Source organism: Pseudorca crassidens, chromosome 5, assembly GCF_039906515.1.
Source record: "Pseudorca crassidens isolate mPseCra1 chromosome 5, mPseCra1.hap1, whole genome shotgun sequence".
Lineage (NCBI taxonomy): Eukaryota > Metazoa > Chordata > Mammalia > Artiodactyla > Delphinidae > Pseudorca > Pseudorca crassidens.
In genome coordinates, this window is record NC_090300.1 from 87,759,218 (window position 1) to 87,783,620 (window position 24,403).

Genomic DNA, 24,403 nt, shown 5'->3' on the forward strand with positions numbered 1-24,403 from the left:
ATCTCTCTCCCCAGAGATAGCACCATTAATAATGATATAAACAAGTGTTTCATCTGAATGTTGGAGCTGTCAGTGTACTGTGAAATATTCAGGTTAAAACACCTAACCTGTTCTCCTTTTTCTGCCCTCTCTGAGGCTGGGCCTGTTCCTGTGGCTTGCTCAAGGTCACAGAAGAGGCAGGTCCAGGAGCAGTGTTCCTGCCCCCAAGCCAGTGCTCTCTCCGCAGGCACAAGCGCTCTCTCAACTCTTCCAGGTCCTAAGTCAAACCTGACTCGTTTTACAAGCGATTTCCCTTGTGGATTTCCTGGAGCAAATTCCCTCCAGGATTTCCAGTAAAAGTCCTCCTTTCAGATGTGGGTCCTCCTACGCTCTCTCTCTAAATTGGGGTATTAATACAAATTTGTCTTTTTTGAATGAAATGACCTTTTATTGTAAAAATATTTTCTCCAATTCTCTTTAGTATCGAATGTTTAGTTAGTAGAGGGTTGGTTCACTAATTGATGAGAATAAGGAATGAGTCTCAATTATTTTACCATATAATGAGAAATTATGTCAGCATTAGTTCTGATTTGGCTTTACTCATTCATTCACCATGGAGCTCTCACCATATGTCTAAGGTGGCAAAAAACTTGGTAAATCATTCATATCTCTGACTCACTCCAAAACAGCATCAAACATCTGAAGTTCATTCCTGGTCGCAGTCAACTCTAAGAGGAAAAGCCCCTAGGAGCATTTGAAAGTCAAGTGTCGGATTCCTTTCTGACCCAAATCTAGCTAAGGGGGACGCCAACTTCCTTTCTCAAATATTGATGACATGTTAAGACTTTTTAGTTTTCCCAGCCAGTTTGATGTATTTCCCTAGTAGTCAGGATAATGATCAACCTATGATATAACTAAGAAAACAGGAATAATCTTAAATGTTGACTCTTAGAACCATTTCTGTATGTTGGCTTTTCCCCTGAACTAGACGCAGAATGATTACTGTGATTCTCAGAGAACATTACTCTAGAAATACTAGGCATTAGGGTTTACAAAAAGTGAATATAGTAAAAGAGAAAATTTAAAACTCTAACAATCCAAATAGAAATCATAGGCATATCATTTTCCTATGTAAAAAGGAAAATAATAATAATATGTAAGTAGAAGTGCTAACCCCTAAAGCCTCCAGGTAGAGCAGAGAAACCTTTGAGAAAGAAATTAACGACTTTCAGAGTGTGGCTTTGAAAATTGAATTAATAAAAATGTCCCCCTTTTAAGCTACTATAATAAAAGACTTTATTTTTCAAAACCTTGACCAAAAAAAAAAAAAAGAGCACAAAAAATCATAAATTCCCATGGAGGACACTTCACAAATGTCATGCTTCAGGTCCTCAGCATCAGTGAGGGAAGAAGACGCATCACGTCGAATATTCTTATACATTAATTTCATTAAATTTCTTAATGGTTTTAACTCTGTCCCTCGCTTACTTTTCCCAGGCAACTGGAGGATTAAATCTGTTGAATTTGGACCCTCTGTCTCCCCTGAACATACACTCTTATTCATTCTGGCCCAGAAAAAAAGTGCGATTAGTTATTTTAAGTCCTCTAACATGTCATTTTCAAAACTGGGACATATCAGAAGATTGGCCTCATAGAAAGAGTCGTGCCATATGCAACAGAGAATGTCTCCTTGCTCAAATGGCTGTGGTGTATTGAAAAGTGAGCCGTTTACGTTCAAGTAAATACCCTGGAATTAGAACAATTGCACGAACAGTATAAACCGCTAAACTCTACATATCCTACCTGTGAATTAGAATGAATGCTTATAAGCATAGGATTAGAGATAAGTTGTTAAGAGTCAAAGTACTGAAAATCAATTCTTCTCCTCATGGATTCGTTGTACCCTCACCTCCTCTCCCACATAAAATTCAAAGAAGGCAAAATGCCAAAACAGCTCATAAATATAGATACGGAAATTTCCTCAGGTACTAAGGGAGTTACCAAACTGTAAACTCTAGAGCTTCCAGTGAAGCATCCCTCACCTTCACAACACTCATACTAATTACAGAGAGAGAGAGAGAGAGAGAGAGACCTAATTATACCACATAATGGCAGATGAGAGGAAAGACTAAATCTTCTGGCCTTTGAACAAAAGAACATCTTGGGTCTTTATTTTCTAAGGTTTAAATTTCATGAGTTCTTAAATAAAGCTTAGCCCTCCAGAAAATTTTCTACCTGCCAGGGATTTGGGGACTAATGAAAGGACCTCCCAGCCCCATATGGTTCTTTAAATGACTGTGAATTCCCAACAATAATTTTGCCTTTGTGTTAAGGCATAGTGGTTTCAGAGAATAAAATTTCCCCCTACCTAGAATCTTAGGGAGGGCAGCTCTTAAGGTATTGATTGATAAATTCATTCACTCAGTCACTCATTCATTTATTCATTTATGTACTCAGACACTTATTCAGCAAATCTATTGAACACATACTCTGTGCTAGAGAAATAGTGAGCTGAGGCTACAGTAGTGAACAAGGAAGACATTGTCTATGCCAATGAGAAAAGCCCAGTCAGCTCTTTCTGATGATGCACGTTTGTATAACACGGCTGGTTGTAAAGAATCTGGAAGTTAAAAGTCAAAGAGAGATTAGCATAAATAAATTTGTCAAGGCACTTGCTTTTTCTGGTATTAAATTATTTTTCCCATTGCCTCCTTGTACGCCTTCATCAGGAGCTGAGATCTAAGCATATGACAATAATGCTTCCGCAGAAGTCTAGAACTGCCTCTATACTAGAACCCCCCAAAATTTTGTCCATTGTATTGCTGCAGTAGATTTATCTTTTTATTTTACTATTTAGACTGGCACTGCCATGCTTACTTTTTAAGTGTGTTTGCTAAAGCAAGATCGACGTGTGTTGAGAAGTCTTCGAGAGGCATAAAAATGATAGGTTTCAGGTATATTCTAATGGGTATGTCCAGGGAATCCCTACAGAATTGGTATCCCTGGCAAGGCAATTTTACTCAAGAACCTGAGATTTCCTTCACGTTGGAAAAGAAAGAATAATTGTCAGTTGTTAGGGACCAAAGAAAATTTTTTTTTCTTGCCTATAATAGGAGACTCCTTTTTGCAAATAACATTTCATGCCTGCTCTGGAAAAAAAAAAAAAATTCTTTCTCACTACTGCCACCTCGTGGACAAAGGTGATTTACTTTAGACGGCGCAAAGGAACATGTCTTAGTATTACCACAAGATGTCAGCATACAACCAAGTTTTCAAAGAGCACCGCTCAAAAAAGTCCGGGATTTTGCTCCTCAAAAGAGAATGTTCTATTCCAACAGAAGAGGATGAGTAGGAAATAATTGTACAAAATAAGCACTCTGTTCCCTTTTTCTAAGTACAAGTGGAATTCCAAGTGTTAAGATCATTAGTATTTCACAAACTAGTTCATTTATTGCAATAGGGAAGACTTCCTAAAATTTAACTGGTAAGCTAGTTTGCTTTTTAAAGATATTTTAAACAAGTGTATATTTTTGTCTGAATTTTTGTGACATTTTCTTCATAGAGTGTAGTATTTGAGTAATGTTTTTTAAATTATTTTGTTGAACTCTTTTTAATTGGTTAGTAGGGTAGTGTCTGTTCCCTAAGAAATCCATTTAGGACATATAAACTTTTGCCCAAGCCTGTGCCAGTGACTGGTTAACCCATTGCTAGTTTTCTCCTGACCAAACTGCTGCCTAATCAGCCTGCATCCCTATCACTTCAGTGTGCTAGCATTATTTTGTTTTGTTCATCCATAGTGTTGCAGATTTTTAAAAAGAAAATTTTTTTGAAACTGTACTGCTATGGCTTACTTTTAAGATCTGTTTTTCTCTTTTTCTGCCAAACTTTAACTGACAATCTTTCCTAGAAGCGATTTTTACCATAAACCTGACAACAATAACTCTTATTTATTGAGCATTTACTATGTGTCTGGCAGCATTCTAAGCATAGTATGATAATTAATTTAACCGATAGAATAAATTTATAAGAAGCATTTGATTAAACTTATTTTACAGTTGATGAAACTGAGGCAAAGAGAAATGAAGTGATAATTTATAGCTTAAGCAGAACTATTGGTTTCCCTGCTTGCCCAGGTTCCTGAACAATTGCTTGGAATTATTCCATGAGGCCCGGGATGGAGCAGGGAAAAACAAGTGTTCTTTACATGAAGATGATTCCATCACGGATCTAAGCCCCTTTGGGTGAAGAGCATCACTTTGTGACCTTGAGAGGTCCTTCTAAATTCTGAAGAATGATAAACCAAAAGGCTTGACCAAAGAAAGAAGTTGTACTTTGCACAGAGCAGAGCCAAACTTTCCCCAGTCGATATTCAGTCATTTAAATGTCCCAGTGATAGATAACCCTAGAGTTATATAAGCTATGCTTACTCAGCTTTGCTGTCATAAAAATTCCAGAAGGGTATAGTGAATAATGTTCAGAGTTTTGGCTGGAGAACCGGGAGCCCTGAACTTCAGTCTCAGCTCTGCCTCTTGCTGTTTGTGTGACCTTGGAGAACTGATTAGCCTCTCTGGGCCTCAGTTTCCTCATATCATGATAAGCAATTCTCTACAGTGCCTTTTCCACAAATTTTAAGGTGATATGCTGATTTCAAAGAAAAGTGGTGAGATCAGGTGTTATGAAAGAAAACAGGTGTCAGCGTGTTTAATATACAGTTGAAACGTTAGTGGTCCGATGATCAGTGTGGTCAACAGGTGGAGACTGGCGTTTTATATCTTGATAGAATCTTGCTTCACTTCTAAGGTGAGAGAGACATCAGTTGCTGGCTTCTGCTAGGAGAGGAGCATAAATCTTGCTCCAAGCTTCTGAATGGACTTCCATCCCGCTACAAGTAATGGACTAACTCTTCAAGGATAGAAGGGCAGGTGCCGATGGACTTGAGTGTCTTCGGAAGTGCACCGGTACTCATGGTATAAAAGAACATTCACATGGGGCTCCCCACCAGCCCCCACTCCACACCTGACCAGTTTAGGGAAACTGTCCTTAGATGCACACACAGTCCAGCTGATACTAGTTTTGCTAACGCTGCATTGTAGCCAAACATTTTCAAGACTTCAGACACTAGGATAATTGTGCCCTTCTTCTTGGCATCATAAGAATGCTAGAAAGCACCGTGCTGTTTGAGAGCTTCTCGTTGTGGTCTCCTTTGGACGGGCAAATGGAAAATCGGGGAGGGAGAGGTTTAGTAGATTGCTCTGAACCTCAGAAGCTTTGCAGACATGATTCTGAAGATCTGACCCCTTTGTGCTAAATCAGAGAATAAAGAGTTCAGCTACTCAGATTCTCTGTTGTCTTAACAGAGTCTCAGATCCTCTGTTAGGAGGATGCCTGGCATACCTTTATTTTTCTCATACTTCAGTGATTCTGCCCGTTCTGTTTTGGCCCATTTTGCACTCAGAGTGCCGTCGTGCATTTGCTGTGCTAAACAGGGAACAGTAACAGACTCAGCCTCTGCTTCCATGGAACTCAAAGTTCACTAGTGAAGGTAAGCATTAATCAAAACCTCAGACAAATGCATTTGAAATTAAAACTGAGATGAGTGTTATGAAGGAGAACAGAGCTTATAACAAAGGGACATAATTTTACCAAGGGGTCAAAGGAAGACATCTCTGTGGAATCTGTAACTGAAGTTTGAATGACGAGTGGGATTCCTAGCAGAGATATCATTAAGCCATAGGCCCCACAGCAGAGAAAACATGGTACCATGGAGCATCAAGACGGCTTGTGGGCTGGAATGCAGAGATGATAAACATTAATGAGGCTGCAGGGGTGAAAGGGCAGAGCCATGGATGTCATGCTAGGGATGTTAGCCTTTATCCCGGAAGCCATAAGAAAGCATAAACAAGTTTCAAGCAGGACAGTGAGGAGACTGGATGTCCAAATCAAAATCATCTCTTTGGCTTGAGAGTCCAAGTCACTTAGTGAAAGCATGCCATTCAGGGATGCAGGGCTACATGCTGATCTTCAAAGAGAAGAAAATCCCTATCCAACAGCCATGGTTTGGGCTCCTATATCTGAGCAGTCATTCAGCTGGTCCTGAGATTCAAAGTATCCTATGGAAATGTTCCATATTTACTCCTAGAGATGTAAGTACTGTGGTTTAATTGATAAGGATACTTAAAAGGGAAGGCAAGTATTTGACCTATAGAAGCTCTTCCAACCCTGAGATTTATTTATACACTCGACAAATATTTATTGAGTACCTGCTGCGTGCCGGGCTCTTATCTAGGCCCCAGGGATACAATGGTTGACAAGACATGCACTGTCGCTGCCTTCGTGGCACATATGTTCTAACAGAGGAGATCAACTCTGAACAAGCAAATAAGTAAGTGTATGACATGATGCCAAGTAGTGATCGGTGCTCTTAATATTAGTAAATCAGGGTAAAATAATAGGAAGTAACAGAGGATACCATTTTTGAGAAGGTGATGAGAGAAATCCTTCCTGAGTTGTTGACATTTCAGCAGAAACCTGAATGAAGTGACTGAGTAGGCCAGGCAGAGGTCTGGGGAGGAACACTCCAAGCAGACGAAACAGCAAGTGCAAAGGTTTGAAAGTTGGAATGGATCGAGTGTATTAGAAGAAAAGGAAGAAAGGCGAAGGAAGAAAGGCAATTGGCTTGAGGAAAGCAAACCGGGAGCAATATGGTAGAATGCGGTCGGGGGCCAGACACATCCTATCATTCCCCTAAATTGCGGTCAAGTGTACTTTTACATGTCATACTCAGAGTTCTTGTACTTGTCTGCGCACATCACATGTTACATCAAGTATTCGTAGTTGCAAATTGTTTTTGCCACCTCCAACTGCACAACATTTGTTCCAACAAAACAGTCTCTTTCCATGTGCCTTTCTTTCCATCTCTACCCATATATGTTCCTCTGAGAGTGTTCTTCCCACCCTTCCTCTCATGCTCCTTTCAGTGGAGAGTACCAGACTACCTTTGTGCTTGTTCTCAATTGATGCAGAACTTTTTACCTGTTTTTATTTTGCTAAATGTTTCCCTTTTAGAAATTGGCACCACCGTGCACTTCAAGCAAAAAGGTATGGTTCTTATTTCTGATTACCTTCTGTATGTTAAAATTAAGATTCTACAGCAATGCATCGGGGCCTTATACACTTTAGTTCATTTCAATAATCTGTGATAATAATTTCCATAACACATTTGCTACTCTTTTTCCCAAATTGTAAACTTTCTCATTTGCGAAAAACAGCCCCTGATCCAACCCATGACCCCAATATTGCTTTTGAAAGCTATTCATTTTTAAATCTCTGGAACTGAGCAAGTTATTCCCCCTCCCACTTTTCTTAAGTGCCCATGGTTAATTCTTGCAGAGCTGCACTTTGGGAAACGTTCACTGCCCAATGACAGGGCTCTCAGAAGAGCCAGAGAGTCAACTTTACCATCCCTTGTTGGCTGTTCAAGTAGATATATTGCTAAAGGAGATAGAACAGGGTCTCCTAAAATGAAGCACTTGAGCATTTAATATCTCCTCCTGCCTGAGCGTTCTCCCAGGTCTTCATATACCCTCACCCTGCTACACTATACCCGGGCTGCTGGGATATCCCAGTATTTTGTGCCCTCCACCTGCCCCACATAACTTCGTCAGCCACGTGGCATATAAATTGTATACTTTCCCCTACAAAGACAGTGCCATCAGTTCAAAGCTTCAGGATATGGACCCTAAGATTCAAACAATTTGCCAATTCTGAGGTGTCATCGTCACAAAACCAACAGAAATCCCTAACAGTGTCTGTCCCCAGACCAGAGTCATGGAAAAATCTGTTTAGCAGACACCACCCTCCATAAATCTTCATGGTCACCCACTTGGATTGGTAATTGTCTCCTATGAAGATGTCTTCTTCTCTGAGTTTCAAAGGGGATGAGACTACCAAGATCATTCTCAATAGTGAGAACCTATTCTTGTGGTACTTAGAGCCTACCAGTGAAGCACCTCAGAGATTGTGGACACTTTGTTGGTTACACCCAGGAAAGGTCCAGCACCTTGTGTATGACCAGTGCTAGCAAGTCCTCACAGAATGCAGCAGGGAAGAGGTGACCAAAAATATGTACATAGGACCAAGATTATTTGGGGCAAGAAATATAAACTACCATTCTCTTCAGCCCTTCTTCCCTCTCCAATGCCATGATTATCAATTACATTTGAATCTTAAGTAGCTGGTGTTAGTAGAACGTAGTGATACCACAGAGCTTTGGTGTAGAGGGAAAAATAGGGCATAGGATTTTTTTTTTCAAAGACCAACGAGAAAAATTCCTCGTGTCATTCAAAGAAATTCTAAGTAGTGGCCTAAAATTTCAAAATTTTGCAAGTCAAAATATTTGATGCTGTTTTGATGGAAAAAATATGATAATCCCACTTCACTGTGAGAATACTTCAGCCTTACCCAAGACTCACTTTATAGAAAGAGGAGCTAATGCATAAAGAATTATGGAGAAGGAACCCAAATTTAATTCTAAGACACACGGGTCAAAGAAAATATTAATATATCCCCTCTTCCAATCTGCCCCAGCCTGGAAATTATAGACTGTCATCTCCAGTGGATTCATTCACGCAGAGAAAGCTGTACTGGCGGAGAGCGGAAAGCAGGTGGCGCCAAAGTCAGTCTTTTTCCCTTTAAACATGGCTCCCAGGACACTGAGGGGGGCCTCAGTCTGGGCCTCTAGATACTGAGACATTTAGGAGATTATTTTTCTCCTTTGCTTAACAGTTGTTTTGTATATCATTTATATTTTTGTTTTCTTTTTAGTCAGTCAATCCTTAGTAATTCTAAGAAGAATTCAAACTTAAACTCATCTGGCCCTTCTTTTCTTGTATGGCTGAACTATGTACAGGAATATAATTATAAATGACCTGGACACCTTAGTGGCTGGAAGGAATGCCCAGTGATCACTGAGGGTGTGGTTAATGATTATTTTGAATAAATCTGGTCCCAAATCCTGGAAAAAAGCTCAAAGTATTCAGGAGAAGCAACAGAAATGTTGGCCACATTGAATCACAAAGTGTCTCCAAGCACACGCTCTCTAAAGCAGGTGCTGAAAGATCACCTTGTCCTTTCCTTGAGATTTTACTGAAAGACAAATCAGTTGGTTTAGCATCCTGCATCAGATTTGTAAGGTAAAGACTTGCCCCCAAATTCTCAGATCCCGAAATTTCAGGATGTTTTATCCATCTTGCCCTTAATCACAAATTCCCTTTGATAAGCATTGTCATGGCAAAGTGTGGTCCGGCTTCGACCCTGATACAGAGTCTCACCTCTCATCCTGGCCTGGGGCTGAGAACCTTGACCTGGTGTGTTGACTCAAGATTCCCAATCCTGCGGCAGCTAAATTTCACACCTTCAGGTCAAACATTAAAAGCCTTGATCCGGTTCACAAACCAATGCCTTTGATTGAGGTATTTCATGCCTTTCTGTAATCCAGACTTCTAGAGTTAATAACAATAATGATAATGCTACTGCTTATTGAATGTTTCCTAGATAAACACATATACACATATAGGATGTGGCTAAATACCAAGATATGATTTTTGTCTGTTACATGAAAAACATGTAGCAATTTTTGAATTGTGGTTCTATTTGCGCATCTATTCTTAAGGCTAATTTATGTTTGCAGACTCTTGCTTTCATTATATCTGTCAGTATATAAAAGCACTTGCTGAGTGTGGCCATCTGGCGTGGGAAATAAGATTTATTATTTGCATTTCCACAAATAAGCAGAAATTTCATAACTATGAACTAAAACATAATTAATGATTTTGCTGATTACTCTTCCCTGAAATAGCCATTAACTGAAATAGTCTCCTATGCAGTCATATACATGTCTGTAATTGCACACACATTTGTGTTGATTCCACAACTATCACCCGTTTACCCTTGTACTTTTTCAAGCCTATTTATTTTTTCTCAAAACCAATTATGAAAAGAGGAAGTCATATAAGCACATCAAACAGCTATATGAGAGCGCTTAATAAATAGTAATTGATAGAGATGAAAATATCTTTAACAGATCCACAAAATACATTTCAACTATGTAATAATAATTTTATTAGAGATAAAATTAAAGATTATTAGCACAGTTGTACTGGGATTCCCTATGTATAACATAGAATAGCATGTGAAAGTAACAGTGAATTTTCAATTATGTGTATTAAAAGACCTATAACATATGTGTATATATAAGTATGCATATAACAAATATACTTCTCTTGGTATCTGCATATATATGTGTGTACATACATTAGCAAGAGCGTTATATATGAAATGTTTATCTAGGTTCATATATGCATATATATTTTTCAATGATGGCATTTTTGTTTTTTCAAATATTTACTACCCTTCAAATAAAATGGTAACACTAGACTTTTCAGACTCCCCCAGGTACCACTCAACTCCAAGACGTCTGAAAGATAATCTAGCCTGTCCCAGCACTAAAAATGAGATTAATAGGCAGAATTGAGTCTTTCTGAAAACTTTCTGTTTTCATACTATCCCTAGGGCAAAACAAAAATCATTCTTGCTTAACCCCGTATGGCCTCAACTTGCGTGTAGACTTTGTTTTGGAAGCATCACTGACACACTAATCCAAACAAATGTGCCACAGAGCTCATGACATCTAAAGCCTAAAGAGGAATTAAAATGATAGGGAAACACATTGCCATCGTGCCAGAAGCCCTGGGGAGTTACCGTTAAAGGAGCTGAAAGGTCCCAAAAGGCCAGAAAGAGTGGGTTGGGGGGAGATGAATTAGGAAGAACATTGAGTTAAGACTCAGAACACTAGGGCCTGGTCAACAATTACTAATCAGGTGCTTTGTGCAGGATGTAAAATCTTCCTGAACCTTAATTCCTCACGAAAAGCGTGAACCTGAAGGTAGCTACAGTGCCTTTTATTAATAGGATCCTACAGCCATTCAGAAAAATTAAATCGATTGAATATTTACATTGTTTATTCTGTGTTTCCATAGATAAACATATAATAACACTCATTTTATCCTGGAACTATGCTGTTCAAACTTTGTATATATTCATATTTTTATATTAGGGGATATTTTTAATATTCTCAAGAAGGCATTCTAGTAAAAAAATCTTCTAATGAAAATCATTTTTTCAAAGATAATGGATGCCTTCCTGTTGTTTTCGTTGTTCTGGGCTACTGTTTTAAACAAACCCAGATTTTATTTGCCGAATGTTTGACAAGGGACTCACCAGCACCCCTTCACTGTGTAACCTCACTGTGCAGTGGTGACAGGCGAAGTCTCTGGAGCCAGCCACCTGGGGGATCCCCAGCTCCTCTGCTTACTAGCTGTGTAAACTTGTGCGATGGATTTAACCTCTCTGTGCCTCCCTTATCTCACTGTAAAACAGGGTTCACTAGAGTACCTGCCTCATAACATGCTTGTGTGCTTGTATCTGTAAAGCATTTATAACAGTACTTGTAAGAACTGCTACATAATTGTTCCTTGGTTGTATTTGGTTGTTGTTGTTCCTATTATTATTCACATAAAACATAGATAAGAAACCATTTTTGAGTTCAACATTTTCCGTGTTATTTTACATCTGATCTGGTATGTTTGTAGACAGTTTTGGAAACGTTTACATACCAGAGAATGCTTCCATTGCATTTGCAAACCATCATAGGTTTAAACACACACACACACACTCATTCACACGTATTGATCTCCGTATGTGCCCTCAAAACTTCCAAGTGACACATAATTACAGTGACACCAATTTCTCTTTTGAATGTCATTGTCTAAGCATATAGTCTTTTTTTAAAATTTATTTTAATTTTTTTAACATCTTTATTGGAGTATAATTGCTTTACAATGTTGTGTTAGTTTCTGCTGTAAAACAAAGTGAATCAGCTATACGTATACATATATCCCCAAATACCCTCCTTCTTACATCTCCCTCCCACCCTCCCTAACCCACCCCTCTAGGTGGTCACAAAGCACCGAGCTGATCTCCCTGTGCTATGCAGCTGCTTCCCACTAGCCATCCATTTTACATTTGATAATGTATATATGTCCATGCCACTCTCTCACTTTGTCCCAGCTTACCCTTCCCCCTCCCCATGTCCTCAAGTCCATTCTCTACATCTGTGTCTTTATTCCTGTCCTGCCCCTAGGTTCTTCAGAACCTTTTTTTTTTTTATAAAGATTCCATATATATTTGTTAGCATACGGTATTTGTTTTTCTCTGACTTACTTCACTCTGTATGACAGACTCTATGTCCATCCACCTCACTACAAATAACTCAATTTCATTTCTTTTTATGGCTGAGTAATATTCCATTGTATATATGTGCCACATCTTCTTTATCCATTCCTCTGTCGATGGACACTTAGGTTGCTTCCATGTCTTGGCTATTGTAATTAAAGCTGCAATGAACATTGTGGTACATGACTCTTTTTGAATTATGGTTTTCTCAGGGTATATGCCCAGTAGTGGGATTGCTGGGTCGTATGGTAGTTCTATTTTTAGTTTTTTAAGGAACCTCCATACTGTTCTCCATAGTGGCTGTATCAATTTACATTCCCACCAACAGTGCAAGAGTGTTCCCTTTTCTCCACACCCTCTCCAGCATTTATTGTTTGTAGATTTTTTGATGATGGCCATTCTGACCCGTGTGAGATGATATCTCATTGTAGTTTTGATTTGCATTTCTCTAATGATTAATGATGTTGAGCATCCTTTCATGTGTTTGTTGGCAATCTGTATATCTTCTTTAGAGAAATGTCTATTTAGGTCTTCTGCCCATTTTTGGATTGGGTTGTTTGTTTCTTTGTTATTGAGCTGCATGAGCTGCTTGTAAATTTTGGAGATTAATCCTTTGTCAGTTGCTTCATTTGCAAATATTTTCTCCCATTCTGAGGGTTGTCTTTTGGTCTTGTTTATGGTGTCCTTTGCTGTGCAAAAACTTTGAAGTTTCATTAGGTCCCATTCGTTTATTTTTGTTTTTATTTCCATTTCTCTAGGAGGTGGGTCAAAAAGGATCTTGCTGTGATTTATGTCATAGAGTGTTCTGCCTGTGTTTTCCTCTAAGCGTTTTATAGTGTCTGGCCTTACATTTAGGTCTTTAATCCATTTTGAGTTTATTTTTGTGTATGGTGTTAGGGAGTGTTCTAATTTCATTCTTTTACATGTAGCTGTTCAGTTTTCCCAGCACCACTTATTGAAGAGGCTGTCTTTTCTCCATTGTATATTCTTGCCTCCTTTATCAAAGATAAGGTGACCATATGTGTGTGGGTTTACCTCTGGTAAGCATACAGTCTTAAATTCAAAAGTCTTTGGTGTGAAAAATACTACTATTTTTCTCTTGTAATGAATCTAAATGAACAGAACTATATAAAAGGAGAAAATGCAACAGGCAAAGCATAGGAGACAAGCTCTTTGGACCTACATTTACTGCCTCAATTCTCTTTGTGTCAGCACACAAATCCCTTCCCCACTTTCCTCTCCATTCCTACACCCACATCCTCCAAATGGTGTCCACATTGGGAAAAACTCAGGTGGCACTGGGAAACCCACAGACGGTCCCTCCAGGATGAATTCTGGGCAAGTTCAAGCCTCAGTTCTGCTTCTGGTTTGGACCTGCCTTGCTAGGCTTTTTTGTTTTTGTTGTTATTGTCTTTAGTTTTTATTTTTAAAGTGTCAAATGAAGACTTTGAACCAGATGACCCCCTGCTGCTGCTTAAGATTCCACAATGAGTTGACTTATTTCTGCCTTGCAGCTAAGGTGCCACCCAGCCATAAATGTTACTTTGAAACAATTCCCCTCCCCATTAACAAATAAATAATTGCTGCTTCCCCCCGAGAAAGGAGAGAGTCACAGATTGGTTCCATGTTTATTGATGGAGATGCTGTGATGAATCAGCTGGAGGAGCCCGTGTCTGGCTGCTGAAGGACACTCACCAATGCTTGGAATCTTAATGAGTGCTGGCATCGCAGTGCTGTGCAGAGCAGGGCGTGCAGGATGAAGTTGGGCAAAGAGGAGGCCACTCCTCCATCACACAAGATAACCCTTAAAATACTTATAGCTCAAGGAGAAGGATTTAGAAAAGATCGTGAGCCCTTCTTGGGCTGCATATAAGTGCCCTGACTTTGAGATGCTGGTACATGGCCCAGTCTTACCTCTGACACAGTCAGCTGTGAGCTGTGACATAGAGTGGGCCAGATGTAACCATTCTCTTTTCTCTCTCTCTTTTGCACTGCAGGACCTGGGTCGGTGAGAGGAATAAACGGATCCATCAGTCTGGCCGTACCACTGTGGCTGCTGGCAGCATCTCTGCTCTGCCTTCTCAGCAAATGTTAACAGAATAAAAGTTTAAAAATAATAATAAAAAAAACACACAAAAATGCGTCACACAGGATACAGAGCGAGAGAGAGAGAGAGAGCGAGATGGGGGGAGACCGTTTATTTCACAACTTTGTGTGTTTATAAATGAAAGGGAAAATAAGAAAACGAAGAAGAAAATACAACATTTAAAACAATTTTAAAGTCCATCAATAAAAACTGACGTATAATTCAGGGTGGGAAAAGTTCTACCAAGAAATGTGTATTTCTAAGCAAATGTATACTGTGTAAAGACTCCATCATGGTAAAGAGATCCAATGTTGTAATAATAAGACAACTGAAGAAGTACCAGATGGATATTAACCCTCCACCACCACCGCCACACACACACACACACACACACACACACGCACACACACACTTTATCCTTCCTTCATCTTTTTTCACTTGTGGGGAAAGAAAAAATACTGTCTTGCAGGTCTTGCCTTTGGTGTTTATACTTCCATCATCATTTTATTCTGATTTTTATTTGAGCTGACTCATAGCCATTCAGACTATCAATGAAGTCCTGCCCTGAGCCTTACCTGGCTTTCCTGCCTCCACTCTCTCTCCAACTTTTAAGACCATCTCCTTTCCCTCCAGTGTGCTCTATCTCCCCCACATCTGTCCGGGATATGCCCCCTTTATCCTCCCCCCGCCGCTTCCCTTCACTCTCCCCCGCCCGCCCCCCCAGCACTGGTCACGCCGCAGATGCTAGGAAGCGCCACTCTAATTCTCTCCACTGCGCGCGCGCGCGGTTTCTCGCTCTCAACGTGGGCGTACGTGTGTGTGAGCGCGTGCGCCTCTCTCTAAAGCATGCCGAGGGAACGGTCCATGTGTACATAGACTCATTGTGCTGTAGATACTGTCGCTCATCGTAATCTTGAGATGCGGCTGTGACAAGGGGCTGGGGCCGTGATGGGAAGGAGGCCAGGCGCAGAGCTGCTCCCCCATCCACGGCTGTCACAGGACCTGTGTGTATCAGCCCAAGCTGGGCCCCGCCTCCGGGCAGAACCTCATCTTCCTCCCAGTGCAGTCGTCAGAACCCAGTCCAGAGTCACTCAGATTATCACTGTCAGTGAAAGTGCCTACTATTGATGGGGTGAGCAAACAGCAGAAAGAATCAGTGATGCGTATGAGGTGACCTAAGAGAGAAGGTTGACCGACTTCGCTCTTGTTTCCCGCGTCTGAGGGATTCATGTATTTCCTGGCTTTTTGCAGACTCTTGGTCCTGCTGTGCCACAGGAATGAGTAGCATGTGTGGAGCAAATTCCCAGAAGCAGGAAGGTCTCCAAGTGTTAAGTCCTAATGAAAGGATGAAGAGCCACGTGGAGATCCTAAGCAGCCCTGGTTTGCCCCCTGTCCAATCTTCAAATAACACTGCATTTGCCCCGTGGATTTCCCTGAGCAGAGATTTCCCCTATTTCAGATAAAATACAGTGAGCATAAGCAAGGCGGGAGAAGTACAGGTGCCCAGGTCCCTACTCATATGGTAGAAATACTATCACAGCCCCAATACAAAGCACTAGCCATAACAAAAAGGACCCCCTCCTTGTGCTCCTTTGCAGCTCTCTGTCCTGGTGTTTTAGGCTAATACTTTATTTGGTGGCCCACATCATCTCCCTTCTCACCCACTGATGGTGTTTGCAGCACCACTGTTCACAGTATTCCATCATTATCTTAGGGCTGGCCACTCCACTGGGAACGGCATTATATTCCATCTTTCCTGCTCAGTCTTGGCTTCTAGTCTCCTGAAAAAGATACAGTGGGGGATATAGTGTTTAAGTTTACATCTACAAGAGCCATCTTGCCATTAACACTGAAATGTGAGTTCTTAACCAGAAGAGCTGAGAAACTTGTAATCATTTAGGCAAAACTTACATACATACCACAAAGCTTGGCATCACCACCACACCAGAAGGATTTTCTTAGGAAAAGCCTTACAGAGAGATCTGGCTCTCTGTGTGTAGATATCTTTGTCAGGAAACCAACCATTGCTTTCACTTAGGTAGGAGGCATTGGAAATGGCTCAGTTAGTGAAAGGAGAGAGGATTGTTACTGAGGTCATAATTGAATGTATTTCAGCAGGGCCAAATATGGTACCTCACCAAGTCTTAGAACCTGGGAAATAGCTGTTATGTGATGTAAAACAGGAAACTTCATAACTGTAAATCAGAAAGGGAAGGAAGGAAGGGAGGAAGAAACAGAAAGACAGGGAGGGAGAAAGAAAAAGGAAAAAAGAGGGAGGATGGAAGGAAAGAGGGCAGGAAGGAAGAAAGAAAAATTAAATAAATATGAAATTTATCTTAATAGATTTTATTAATTGAAGGCTCTTTGCAATGAATCTCATCTTTGAAGGTAACAATCTCCTTGTTGAGCAGTAATCTTAATCTCTGCTAGGGAATTCTGTTGTTTGTTTTAAAAGCTTAGCACCAGACTTCTTTTATGATTTTGCAGTTTAGACATGAAATAGAAGGACACATTGGGCTTGGTGGTGGGTAAAAGTATTTGTGGCAGATCCTGACGTAGGGCTGACATTCTTATCCAAGGTGGTAGCTACTAAAGTATAGAGAAGGCGAGCCATATTCCTATGCAGCATCAAGTTATTGACAATCAGGAATTTCCCTAACAGTTTAGTCTTCTTAGTGCAGGAATAAAAGCTTATCATCCTTGATGATCAATATTTCCCATATATTGAAGAGTCAGCCTCATCCTTAAGTGGAAGCTGTAGTGGAGTGCATGCTAATTTAAAGATATATAAGAAGAGAAAAGTAATAGGAGTTAATTCTGATTAGTATCAATTTCAGGAACAGATCCCCATGGCACGTCACAGAATTTAATCATACACCTAGATTTCTTATTGTCTCTACCTTATCCTAAGGACAAGGTCTTGACGTTATGGAAGGAGATTATCCATTGAAAGGCATGTCTTTGCCATGTCGGCACCATTTGTTCCCTGAGTTTTATTATGATGGTCCGTATATTAAACATAATTAAACATGTATTGAATATTGTGGTGTTTGCTTATATCTCTGGTAAGATCTGGGTATTTTGTCCTGTCTCCTGTTTCAGAGCAATCATTGACCCCAGAAACCTCAGAGGTTTGAGGATGTTTTTAAACAATGTGAAAAATGGAAGAAAACGTAGTTTGGAGAAAGGTCAGGAAAAAGGTAGAAGCCAGAGAACTGACACCAAGAGAGTAAGTTTAAACATGGGACTTCTTGGAATTTAGTTCATCACAGTGTGATAAATCTCTTCAAGAATTTTGTCCATTGGTAATCAAAGCTTGAAACCCTACAATGAAAAGAACCAACTGGTTGGAAGCAGTATACTGAAAGGAGTGAAATACATCAATTAAACTGAATGGCTAATATATTTAATGTCCTTTGTATGCAAAGTAAAACTCTACCATTCATAGAATAAAATCCTTAGACCTGATTTGCACTTAACTAAAGCGGAAATGACCTTGACCAAGGGCAGTTCCTGAAGAATGAAAACTGTCCTAGCTTTTACAATTGCAGAATTATATCCTCTGTGCAATTGTTCACCAGAACGTTTTGCCTTGTTGGAGGAACCGTCTTACTAGTTTTGAGACATAAAATCCCTCTGCTGTAAAAGAACTAAGGCTTAGGGAAAAGTCCTTTCATTTTCCGCTGGGAGGAATTGTCCCATTGACCTTTGCCTTCTCTTCCAAATCAGACAGACGTCACCCTTGCCCTGAGCATTTTTTTACTACATCTTCAGACAATTGGGGCTATTCATAGAGACCTTGTAAAAGTACTCGTGATTTTCATGTTCTTGGAGGACAGAAACAAAAGTCTGTTTCTCCTCCAAAAATGGACTTACCTCCTTTGCACACAAAAACTAAACTCCTCAGCATGAAACTGTTTCTGAGTTATTACCTACTAAGTTATTAGCTTCTTAACCGTTCCAGAATCATAGATTCCATCCCCAGGTTAGTTGTGGTTTGAGTGCTTCTGTTGGCTTGTGTCCCAGAATTTCCCATTTTGTTTTTTGCAGGTCTTGAATTATTTGTGGAAAAATAATATATATGTGTATGTATTTTTTTTAAATCTTATCTTTACAGATGCTATATTTACAATATTGTATGTATTATAAAACAAATCTAGAATAATGATTTAAAGTTAAAAGGAAGAAAAGTACTGAATTTGGTTTTAAAAAAAGAGCTATGCTTCATTTAGAAAGACATGGAGCCCCGTTTTTCTACTTTGTAATGATTTGTTTAAAAGGAATTTGCTTATGGACCATGTTCCATGGGAATAACCATGGCCTTATTTTTCTCTTCAACTTTAAACCTTTCAGCCTGTATTTAGTCTTGGTTCCTAATAACTATCTTTTTTTTTAATAGAAATATAAGTGCAATGCTATACCTGACCTACAAAAACTATTACTATTTTGAAGACAAATATTAAACACACCACAAAAATTGTTAGATAAAAACCCTGAGTTAAGAAATGCAAATCCAATTTAGGAAGGCTCCTTTACTTAAGTGTTTAAAATATTTCTTCTCCAAAGACTGCATTTGCTCCAGTGGTGTAAATTTTCCAGAGCGGTTGGCATAATATCTGTAAACGTCTCACTAAAGGCAAAATGGAGTTTACATTTATGTGCATAGAGTAGAAGAGAAGTAAACTATTCTCATTTGCAGCTATGTTGTTAAACGTGGCCAACTGATATTCAAGAAAGAATTTTTCTTCACCCAGCAACGCACATGACTTTCCTGTTGGCAAGCAAGCTGGTGTTAATGTTAGGGGTAGGTTTAGCATTTACACCAGCGTAAATGTTTATGGATATCATGGAAAACTTATTTTAAAATCTTGATTTCCCTTCAGCGCATTTACATACTGTGTGCTGATTAATAAATTAGGCACCAATCATGTGTAAATCAGTAGTTTATGTACATAATATAAACTATGTAAACTTCATTTTTCATGCAGGGCGCAAGTTCAGCTAAACCTATGAATCTGAAAGGAAAAAAAAAATTAAATAAAAATAAATAAAAGCCAAAGCATGTCACAGGTCAGAATGGGAAGAAGGATGACTAATTGCCCAAACATGAGGTTGTCTCAGCAAAAGGAAGCAGACCCACAGAACTGTTAAAGGTTCACATCCTGATCAGGTCACAGGAGGCCACCTCTTTGTTCCTTCAGGACCTAAGTGGGGTCTCTCCCAACTGTTGCCACAGTTTTCTCACCTGACCCCAGAGCAAGGGAAATGGAGAGACAGGAAGGACGGACTTCTAAGCGCTCATGTGTCTGTTACATCAACTCTCAAGTGTCTTCTTTACCTCTTACTTACCACCTAAGAAGTCTCATTTCAACAGCTCCAAGGAAAGTAAGTTACCTATACCTTGATGAGCAAAATATTATTCAGTTTTTATTTTCCATCCAACAAAGTCATTGGGAGAGCTTCTTTGTCATCTCAATCCTAAGAAATTGAGGGGTGTTAAAAAAATATGTTATATCCTTGAGAAATATCTTGCTAAATCACCCTAGGAAAGAACTACTCTTGCTTACTCTGGTAGATCTATTTTCTATATATCTATCCTGACTGTTGCAAATGAGGACAGAGTCATTTTGATCGGGAGTATCTCTCTCAGGCACGTTCTCTTGAAGTCTTTTTGAAGTGTCTGTTGTGTTTAACAGAATGACATATACGTGTCTTCTGCAATCTGCACAGCTGGTACATAAATAGTCATCAAAGAGATCACTACAGGGACCACATGAATTTTCTGCAAAGACGGTTATCAAAAGAAATTTAGGTCAAATTAATATTATGCTTAAAGTACTCTCCTCTACCCAATATAAATGACAACTTTATAAAGTGAGGTAGGTGGAAGGTGGATTGGGAGTCAGGAAAATTGGGTCCTAGCCCTGGGTCTGTACTATAAGCAAGCCATGTGACCTTAGATAAATTAGTTAAACTTTCTGAGTCTTGGTTTTCTCATCCGGAAAGTGAGAAATTTGAATGACATCTCTAAAACTTCAGTCTTCTCTAAATTCTCTGATTCTGAATAAGAATTTAATCCTCCTGTAGAGCTGTGCCCACCTCATCATTCTAAGCAGCTATTTGTCATCTCTGGTTTGATCACTTTGATCTAGTTTGATCTTCACTTCTCAGAACCATCATGCCAACATCTTCATCTCCAAAGCCAAAACTTTCTAGAATACAGGGTCCCTGGACTGGTTGTATAATTCTCTTCTGATCAAAACTTCTTAACAATGTAGAGAAGGGACACATTCAAATTATGCTGCTGACATTGAGAGAGCTGGAGTTGTTTCCTTAGTTAAAATATGATAAAATCTAACTGTTGAACTATATTCTAATCATCTTTCATAGGGAGAAAATAGCCAGATTAGGTATTAGGCATGTAATAAGTGAGGAAGTTGTGCATGTGAAGGGAAACAGTTGTTTCTCATCCTGGGCCAAGTGCCTCATGATAGTAAATGGTTGTCCTTGAAAACTCTTTGCTTGTGCTGGTGACCATAAGCATGTGGTCCCAGGCAGATTCAAAGGCTGTTCTATGAGAAATGAACAAGATAATATATTTTGTTTTGGAAGGAACTTCTCATGGCATAAGTTTCCCTAAACTTGACTTATAGGCTCTGTAGTCAAGTAAATGGATGGAGAGAAAACAAACCTCATTTTCAAAAAGTACAAATCAGGACCATTTTAAAAAGACAAGTTGAAAATAGGACAAAAATAAACACATTTTAGCAGGTTATAGAGCTGAATATAGTAAGAGTTGTGAAGGCCAAAATCAAATGTGAAAGTTAAGTACTCTGAGCAGAGCATAAGTAGAGAGGATGGTTTCTCAGACGATTAACGAGGAATTACCGTGTGCCATGTTCTGGATGGATTGAGCACAGCTGCTCCTGTCTTGACCCAACAAAGTATAGCCCCACGCTATGCTAGATGCTCAACTTAGCATCTGTCCAATGGTAGCTTTTCATTCATTGCTTAAGAGAACAGAAAGAATCCGAGTCTCCTGTGCACTGAAAAGCAGGGATTATTCATAACTTCCCAGCATTAGTATCACTTTAGATAGATAAGGATTTACAATGTGCTTAGAGTATGTATGAAACTCCCTTTAAGTGGGAAAATGACCTGCCCACGAGACAAGTCCCCATTTCCAGGGTGATTTCAGAGGTGCCTCTTTTTGAGTGATGCTCCTGGGCAACTCCCACAGCTATGTTCTTCTCTGAACAAGCCCTCTCTATGTAAAGCCAGGTACAGAGTAAAAATCTGCTTCTTGCAAATGAAGAAAGCCCTTGGAACCACTAGCTTCCTGGCATACGGCAGTAATTCTAAGCTATCTGGAGCCTTTTAAAAAAAAAAAACTCACTTCCCTGAGTCTTTGCTCTTCACCAGAGAATGTTAAAGATTCATCCTGGTGAATTACAGCCAAGTTCTGCTCCCTAAGTGTTTACTGGGAGTGGGAAAAGGGTAAAGTGAGGAAATTACAGAAGGAGAGAAGCATGGGAGAAAACCTCCAGCTTCCTTCCCCTTCCACCTTCCTTCTCACTGCTCTATTGAAGGGTGTATAAATTCTGCTCTTGGTTATTAACAGTGTTATATACATATAAATATATATATATGAGTATATTCCTTTTTTCATCCCTCTAGACATAAACAAAACTTTCCTTGATGACAGAAACTCATGGCCATTTTTCTGTTTGGGTTTTTTGTTGTTCAAGGCTTTTTTATATTTGTTTATTGGGTGGATTTTTTTTCCCCCTGGATACTAGCTCTGTGAAGGAAAATAAAAAGCGTAGTGTGTGTTAAAAAAAAAAAATTAAAATTAAAAAAAGCTTTTTTCCTTTTCTTTTTAAATGTATTTAAATTCTGTTTCTCTGTTCTGTTACTTTACACTTATGAATGCTCTGCTCTTCTGTGATCTTAAAACAAAATGAAATAAACGTGAAAAGGAGATGTGTCTTTATTGACCTGAGTCAGTGATCTCATGGTTGACTGCACTGCTTCTTGGAAGTTTTTCATGAATAAGATAGGAAATGAAGCCAATGATAATGAAAACTATGTGAAGAAGGGGTGGACCACACACGGAAGAATCACTTGCAGGCCCTCTATCAGTGTCTCTTCTATCACAGAAGGTAATGTGGTATTTACAGTAATTGTCTTCATCTAAGCAAAGAGAGTCTCTGAAAATTTTTTCTTTTTCTCCCTCAAGGACTCATAAGAAATAAGCAGAAATTACCATTGAAAAGCTACAGATAAAGCATTAAGAATTTTTGATTGTTAGACTTGAGTGAGACCTTAGGACATGATACCAAAAATCATTAGGGAGTATATCTCCATAATAGGGGTTATCTTTAAGGTTGAGTTTTAATAAGTTCCAACCTGGTAGCAGTAGGAGGAAATAAATTACCTTCTAAAGCCACTTTTTTTTTTTAAACTTATTAAATAAGCAGTTTGTTCTCTATTCTTGCTGAGAGCTGTTACCTTCACAATACGTTTTCAGAATCTCTATAGAATCCCCATAGCATTGCCCAGGATAGACAGGACATAGCAGGAGGAAATGAGAAATAAGCAATTCGAAGAGGTGAGGTTGACTAATTGTGCATCAGAAGTGATTGGGAGGGTCTGAAGTTTGAGCTGCCAAACTGGGTCAGAAAAAATAAGAGAACTGATCCCAAATCAGGGTGGGTGGCTGGGGGAGAGGGTGAGGGAATGAGCACTCATGATCGCCTTCAATAATCAGCAAAGGGTCTCAGACAGAAGCAAAACCTCCTCTCCCCTCCGGTTCAAAGAGATAGTTTAAGGGCCCAATCTCCCCAAATTTGAATTTTATATAAAACTCTTGAAAGTGCCTTCTTCAATGAGTTTGCCAAACTCAAGGTTAAAGACATAGTTCTCAAGTAAGACAGCCCTCACATCAGACACCAGCCACAAATTCAGGCCCCCCCATTTCTGATCAGCTGGCTACAAATTCAGGGGTTCCCACTCACCTCTCAGATTTAATAGTTTCTAGAATGACTCACAGAACTCAGGAAACTGTAATACTTATGATCACAGTTTTATTATACAAAAGGATACAAATCAGAATCAGCCAGAGGGAGAGACGAGTAGGGGGAGGTCTGAGCGAGTCCCAACATGAAATTTCCATTGTCCTTTACCTGTGGAGTCAGAACACATTACCCTTCAAACACACTGATGGGTGACAATGCACAGTTACCCACCCAAGCTGTGGTGCCCAGAGGTCTTACTGGAGTTTCATTGCTTAGGCATGATTGATTGAATCACTGGCTACACAGCTGAACTCAAACTTCCAGGCTTCCTCCCCTGACAAGATGTCAGGCTGATATCACCACCACGTGACTCAGAGCCCCAGTGCTCTAAACACATGGCGGTCCGTCTTTAGTCATCTTGTTAACATAAACTCTCTAGGGGCCCACCATGAGTCCCCTCATTAGCTAAACTATCAAGTGTGGTCCGAGGGGGCCCGACATGAAATAACAAAGAAACTCCTATTACTTAGAAAATTCCAAGGATTTAGAGGTTACCTCCCAGGAACTGCGGACAAAGGCTAGCCAAAGTCTTTATTATGTCCCTCCCATTACAAATCTTGTGAAAACCCACCTGAGTCTCAATTAGCATTGTCCCCAGCTGGCTTGAGATTTTATTTCCTTTAAGCCTCGGAAGCTTCAGGGTTAAAAAATTAACACCAGCTTGAGGATTTGCTATCACTGGTGGCTCAGAAGAAATTCCTTCTTGTATACCCCAATTTTCTTCTCCCTTTATACCCATCTATTTAGAAGTATGTCCAAAACAGTAGGTGAGATTAGGAAGAAGGTGAGTCTGTGATCTCTTAAGGAAAGGACCATGTCTTTTCCACCCTTGTGATTCTTTCACATCTAGCACGATGAAAGGCTAATGGCTTAGCAAACATTTTTCAAAATAGAATTGAGTTGTGTTTAATGCAACCGACAAATTTACTCCATGTGGAATTCTTTTCTACCAATCACTATAACCTCACCA

The 24,403-nt window shown here is 39.6% G+C and overlaps 1 protein-coding gene across 3 annotated transcripts in view; it reads left to right on the top strand.

Moving 5' to 3' along the window:
* The window catches only part of LSAMP (limbic system associated membrane protein), a 652,751-nt gene extending 630,393 nt beyond the window's left edge, over nucleotides 1-22,358 (top strand). For 2 of the 3 annotated variants that reach the window (XM_067738828.1, XM_067738829.1), the window contains one exon: nucleotides 14,268-22,358. In XM_067738828.1, the coding sequence (XP_067594929.1) occupies nucleotides 14,268-14,365 (98 nt within the window). In that variant the 3' untranslated portion in view covers nucleotides 14,366-22,358. Of the gene's footprint in view, nucleotides 1-7,044; nucleotides 7,078-14,267 lie in introns of all 3 variants that reach the window. The other variant, XM_067738826.1, reaches the window with a different exon arrangement.
* Nucleotides 22,359-24,403: the final 2,045 nt, after the last annotated feature.